This window comes from Nannospalax galili, unplaced genomic scaffold (genome assembly GCF_000622305.1).
Source record: "Nannospalax galili isolate Female #2095 unplaced genomic scaffold, S.galili_v1.0 scaffold888, whole genome shotgun sequence".
Lineage (NCBI taxonomy): Eukaryota > Metazoa > Chordata > Mammalia > Rodentia > Spalacidae > Nannospalax > Nannospalax galili.
The window spans coordinates 595,940-602,763 of NW_008357921.1; the positions used below are offsets into that span (position 1 = coordinate 595,940).

General features: G+C 40.5%; 1 protein-coding gene across 3 annotated transcripts in view; it reads right to left on the reverse strand.

The window, feature by feature from the left end:
• The window catches only part of Zzef1 (zinc finger ZZ-type and EF-hand domain containing 1), a 165,687-nt gene that overhangs the window by 110,576 nt on the left and 48,287 nt on the right, over positions 1-6,824 (reverse strand). For all 3 annotated transcript variants that reach the window (XR_001872100.2, XM_029557454.1, XM_008855631.3), the window contains 2 exons: positions 4,509-4,625; positions 781-959 (listed from right to left, as the gene is read on the reverse strand). Coding sequence is in view for 2 of the 3 variants with exons in the window: in XM_029557454.1 (XP_029413314.1) it covers positions 781-959; positions 4,509-4,625 (296 nt within the window). In the remaining variant the exon portion in view is untranslated. The remainder of the gene's footprint in view (positions 1-780; positions 960-4,508; positions 4,626-6,824) is intronic.

Genomic DNA, 6,824 nt, shown 5'->3' on the forward strand with positions numbered 1-6,824 from the left:
GCTACAGGGAGACCCTGTCTCAAAAAGGCCAAAAAAAAAAAAATTTAAATATAGAATAAATCGTATTATTTTGTGCAAACATCATGGCAGAGATATCACAATAATGCCTGCATTATTGAAGAGGGTAAGATTTATCACCAAATTTTGTGAAAGGAAATTTCACCACCAGAGGCCAGGATGGCAAATTTGTTGTCTCTAACATTCCAGGTTGTAGTCACTGGGAACAGCTTTATGGGCTCTGGTATTGAGATGCATGAGGGTCCTACTTTAGGTCAGCAACAAAGTGCTGAAATGGGCCCAGGTAGGGAAAGCAGTGGCAGGCATGTATACACATTTCTGAGCAGCTATGGTAGGGATGTAGAGGGAGACTTTCTGAGGCAAGGATCACCAGGTCTCAGCACCCTCACTCCTGATGAAAAATACTTCAATTACCCAAATCTCTTGACAAATAATGACACATATCTGTACTTTACCAAAGATGGCTGTGCTCAAAATGGCCACCAGACCCAAGTCACTGTGTCAGCAAATCCAAGAGCCACCAGGGGACACTTGGGTATCCTCTTCTGCCAACCTTGTTATAAATGATAGATGAACACTCTCCTTCTCCTACTAATTCTAGTGAAAAGCTGATACTCAGAAGATGTGTTTACCAGGGATCAGGGTACTGCTACCAGTCTACAAACTACCTGGAAAGACCAGAAGATGCCAAGGAGGGTACCCACCAAGGATAGCATTATGATTGTCCACTGCTAGCATTTCTATCCTGCCCAGGTGACATACCATATTTGAGGAGCAGGTTCTGCCTGACAGACGCCATGGATGAGATGAGGGATAAGGCATCATACTGTGTGTCCAGGTGGTCAGTGATGGTACACAGAGAGCTCATCACTTTGGCAATACTTCCTCTTGCTAGTGCAAAAGCCAGAAGAGTCAGCTCTACCTCTGGAGTAGAACAGCAGCTACAAAGAACAAGCAAAACTCTTTATTTACTAAAAACATGAGAAAAGCAGTCAACTCAAACCCATGTAATCAAGTCCCATAGGTGAAATTAACCTGTCACATATTCTCTAGATATTTATCAGAAATGTTTTTCAAAATCCTTAAGATAACCTAAGGAAAAACTAAATCAACCCAGGGGCCAGGGAATTAAACCCTCACCTTTAAAACAATATGAAACAATATATTAAGCCAAAGATAACTGAGTTACTGTAGTCAGCTCTATCAGGAAGCTTTGGGAATGACCTGGGTTGGCCACAAAGTTGAGAACGTATTTCTTGTGGACCATGACAAAATTTTTAGATTCACCCCCTTTCCACTTTTCTGCCTTTTTAAACATACCATATGGAAACTTTTAAAGCTATCTGCTTATCTCAGGGAATGATCTGTCCTTTAATACATTAATGTCCTGAGGGCTCACTGAGGATAGCTGTGTGTCCTTACACACTAAGTGTTCCCTTCCATAAAGCTACCAAAGCTCCTGTATTACTTTTCTGTTGCTGTGATAAATACCAAATCCTGAAACTCCATGTTCAACACCTGGGATTTTAGTTCTAAAGGGTTTAGATGGTTCAGGCCCTCCAACTTTGCTGTCTGCAATACACATCTCTCTTGGGCTGGTACCAATCCCAGTGTACAGGTCTCTTAGCAGAGGTCTCATAGCTCTGGCATCTCCCAACAACTTGGGGTCTCCATTGTCAACCAGGCTTCACCTTCACATCTTCATGAAATGGCCTCTCAGAGCTTCTTGGCCTCCCAGGGCCTGCCTTCTTTATGCAGGGACTCTCCTGCCATATGCTGCTGAGCCTAGGAGGCTCTCTGAAACCATGGAGGAAGAACCAATGACCCTCTCACTCTTGCATCTTTCATCACTCTAAAGCCAGTAGCATGAGAAACTGTCAAGTAGTGCTGACAGCTTGGGATGCGCCAGTTTTTGTATGTTGTTGTTTTCTAGGAGCAGAAAACTCCTTGACTTTTTCCTTTCACAAGCTGGAAACAGGTGGGTGGGTCTTGCCCTGAAGGTACTCTTTACATTGTTCAAGTGCAAATCTGGAGGCCTCTCTTTAAAGGCTCTAATCTCCTTATCAAAGAGAGTCTTGCTTCCAGCATGGGCTTTGGCTGCCTTAGCTCCAAAATTTATAAGTTTCCTAGTGCTCTTTTTCTTTCCAAACTCTACATTTTGTACTTCTTTCTGGCCCACTTGTTCTTTTTCACTGTAGATCTGCATAATATTCACCATTAATAACCATGCTTGAAATTTGCTCCACCAGAGAAATTAGTGCATTACTTTTAAATTTAGCCTCAGGAAAGTTTTTTGGCTTGGCAGACAGTAGCCAGACTCTTTGCCAAAATATCCCACTTGTTCTGAAGAGGAAAAGAAATATATTTATGCATTTAATTCTACTTTTGGGTGTATCTGATATTGTTTGTATCATTTTATGGCTGATTTTATACTTTAGGACATAGTACTCACCTTATAGTAGTTTTATGAATGCTTACTAAAAATTGTGCTGAAAGAGGAGTCAAAACTAAATGATGAACACCAAAGACCCCAAAACAATGGAGAAATACCACAATTATCTAGTGAAACATCTGATTGTAACTACCTTCCTTCCTAAGATGCCTGCAATAAATTCTGTTGTTAAAAAAAAGTCTTAACTCTTCCCCTCAGCATCCGTCTTTGTAAACATGCTTGCAGAAGGAATTTCTCCTCAGTAATCTGAGGGCACATAAGCATCTGTGATGATAACCATGTAGACTATAACTTAACGCCACCAATGTTGTAACAATTAGAAAGAATGATGTGGGGAAATCTATAAAAACTGTGAAGAGGTGCTGGAGAGATGGCTCAGCAGTTAAGAGCACTGACTGCTCTTGCAGAGGACCCAGGTTCGATTCCCAGAACCCACATGGTGGCTACAAACCATCCTTAACTCCAGTTCCAGGGCAATCCGAAGTCCTCTTCTGACCTCCACGGTACTGCATGGCATGGGTGCAATATGGTGGCTAAACCATCCTTAACTCCAGTTCCAGGGCAATCCGAAGTCCTCTTCTGACCTCCACGGTACTGCATGGCATGGGTGCAATCACATACATGCAGACAATACACTCATACACGTAAAATAAAAAAAATAAATAAAATTTTTTTTTTAATTGTGAAGGGGCTTGAGTTTTTCAGAAAACGCCATTCAAGTCCATCAGTGTAAATAAACTTTCCTGATTTCTCCATGTCAGTCTCTTGGGTGGCTTTCTCTATGAATGGCAGGTCCTGCACCTCAGTTTCCTGTAACAGTTTGAGCCCTTGTTTCCATCTCCTTCTGGAACATCTTGAGCCAGGCCTCTATTAGAAAGGCCATTAAGCTCCACTTACAGCATAGCAGCATTTCTAGTCCAAACTTCCAAAGTTGTTAATATGCCTCCAAAAAAAAAAACATGGTCAAGTTCTCCACAGCAACATTCTATTTCTGGTACCAACTTTAATACAATCGTGGAATTGCTAGGAGGTGCAGCCTTGCTGGAGGAAGCATGTCTTTGGAGGTGGGCTTTGAGAGTTCTTAGCCACATTTCCTTTTCTGTTTTCCTATGTGTGCTTGAAGATAAGTGCTCATTTTTCTGCTCTGGCTACCTCCTGTCATGCCTCCCCTACCACAATGGACTCTTACCCCATGAAACAGTAAGCCAATAAACTCTTCTTTCTATAAGTTGCCTTAGCCATGATGCTTTATCACAGCCACAGAAAAGTAACCAATAGAGCTCCCTTTCCCAGTCTCACAGACAACTAGGCTCATTAAACCCTGTGTGAAGTGAGCAGGCTCTGCCTGAGAGTCACAGGCTGAGGAGAGGAGTGAACTGAAAGGTCTGTATCTTGGACTCTGAGCCATCTCTTCTAACTGAATCAAAGGTCAACTTCCTCTCCCCTCAATTCTTGAAGTCATGAGATATTGGAGGTACCCCTGGGATAACGGAATTTAGATGGATGAACTATTATTTCACTTTCTCTTTGGCCAATAAAAATGGATGGTGATTTTTTAAAAAGACTCTTAAATTTTTCTTAACTGAGTAAACACTTTGCCTGGACCCTTTTAGTCACAGATACCTTGGAATTCTTAATATGGAATAGTAAAACTTTGTCAAAAATATCTCATTTTATTCAACTTGCAACTTATGTAAAAAGTAGAAATATAGCTGGGTATGGTGGTGCATGCCTTTAATCCCAGCACTTGGGAGGCAGAGGCAGGCGGATCTCTGTGAGTTCAAGGCTAGCCTGGTCTACATAGTGAGTTCCAGGCCAGCTGGGGCTAAAGGGAGACCCTGTCTCAAAAAAGACCAAAAATAGATAGATAAATAAATAAATAATTTAATTAATTAAAAAGAAAAACTGGGCATGGTGGTGCATGCCTTTAATCCTAGCACTTGGGAGGCAGAGGCAGCTGCTCTTGCAGAGGACCTAAAAACCCCCAAAAACATATATGCCCTGCACCTCACATAAGTTTTTTCATCCTTGATTTTACCTAGTTATCCTTATGAGGAAGCTGTCCACTTCTTCCAGAACATTGGGAGACAGGAAAGTTGAGAAGTCTGTAGACCCTGGTGAGAGGGACAGTGGTGGCATGTGCTGCAGTGCCTTCCTGGAGGAGTAACATGTGAAATCAGAGCAAAGCCAGGCATGACATTAGACAAAAGCACACTTTGAGAAACTTGTGCTGATAAACCCCTTAAGTTAGTAGAGATTATTCCCATGGAGAACTTGATATATAAACTAAATTTCTGTCCTCAGGAGTCATAATCCTAGATAATTTAATAGGGTTTTACTTTTTCCCTTTTTTGCACACGTTCCATCCCCCTGTGTAAAAGTTTCCCCCCTGGAATCTAATAGTCATGTTAAATGGTAAGAACAAGACACAGATTCAGGAAAACTGCCCTGAGGCAGCAGTATTTGGTTCAGTAGAAAGTCTGTTTTAGGGCTGGAGGCACGGCTCACTGGTTAGGAGCACTGGTTGTTCTTCTAGAGGACCTAGGTTTGGTTCCCAGCACCTACATGGCAGCTAGCACCTGACCATATAGCTTCAATTCCAAAGGATCTGACTCTCTCTTATGGCCTCTGTGGAAACCAAGCACACATATGCACTTACATATATATGCAGGCCAAACATTCAACATACATAAAATGGAAATAAATTATTTTTTAAAAAGAATGTTTTATACACAGTATCTTAAGATCTAAGATATCTAAAGAGTTGTCATGAATTTCACTATTTCCTAAGCAGTCCAGCACCATCATGTTTTCTGCTCCTCTTGTCTTTCTTGATCTTTTCACCTTAATGTCTATTTTAAATTTATGCAATAAGCAGTTACTGAACGCTAGCCACCCACTGAGTAAGTGTACTATGAAACACTTGACGGTATTCCAGGAACACACACATAAGCCAAGCATTGTGGCTCAAACCTGTAATCCCAGCACTTGAGAGGCTGAAGCAGGAGAATCAGGAGTTTGATGCCAGCCTGGGATACACAGTGAGACCTTGTCTCAAACAACCCATCCTCAAAATTCCAGAATTGGGGCTGAAGAGATGGCTCAGTGGTTAAGAGCACTGACTGCTCTTGTAGAGGACTTGGGTTCAATTCCCAGCATCTACATGGTGGCTAATGACTATCTGCAACTCTACTTCCATGGAATCCATCACCCTCTTCTGACCTCCACAGGCTTTGCACATAGTGCACTTATATAGATGCAGTCAAAATACTCATACACATAAAATAAAAAATACATTTCAAATTTTTTAATAAAGTAATTTTTATTGTAAATTTTATTATTTAATTTATTTAGGATAGAGGATTTTGCTTGTTTGATTGGTGTTTTGGCAATATTGGAGAATGAACCTAGGATCTCTTCATGCCAGGCAAGTACTCCACTACTGACCTATACCTCAGCTCTCTATTTTATTGTTTTTGAGACGGGGTCTTGCTATGTAGCCCAAGATGGCCTCATACTCACAATGTAGAACAAGCTGGCTTCAACTCATGGCAATCCTCTTGCTTTAGTCTCCTGAGTGTTGAGATTATAGGTGTGTGCCACCATGCCTGTCAATTATCACTGTATGATACCACTAATGAAAGAACTTGAAATAATTTTACAACCTAAATTTTACAGCAACCTAACACTATTCCAACTTCTACTCTACTCTGATTTTTTCCTGTCTGCCTGATGAGTCACTCAGGACTGTGATAGTATGGCAACTATGCTCAGCCAATCAATGCAGTTGAAAGCATACAATCATTTACTGTATTTCTTCTGATACAAGTAAACACTTTGTTCCCCAATACACTTTCACTTATTTTCTCTCATTAATCTTTTACAAAGAAGATTTTAAAATTTTGTAATACTTGTACCTTACTGAACTTTAAGTCAGGCTGCATGACAGTACCACTGCATATGAACTAAGACAACAGAGTGGGAATATTCTGCAACAACTATGTAGAAAGCTCTTCCCCTCCCCTCTCCCTTCCTGAAAACGAAGTCCATGAAAACTTTTACTTAATAATTCTAATTTCAAGAGCTGTCATGAGAACAAAACATTAGAAATCTCTTTTGGGTTGATACTTGTGGAGAGTATCTTAATAGAACATACTGCCATTTATTGAACATACATATAACACACTAACATTTCATTACTACTGAAGCTATTGGATTGTTTTGCTTTTGATTTTAAAAAAAAAATTATTTATTGAATAACCACATACTTATAAAAAGCATTTCATTACAACAGCATTGACATATTCAATAACAATTTCCTGAGCTAAGATGCATGTCTTTCAAAATTGGCTGC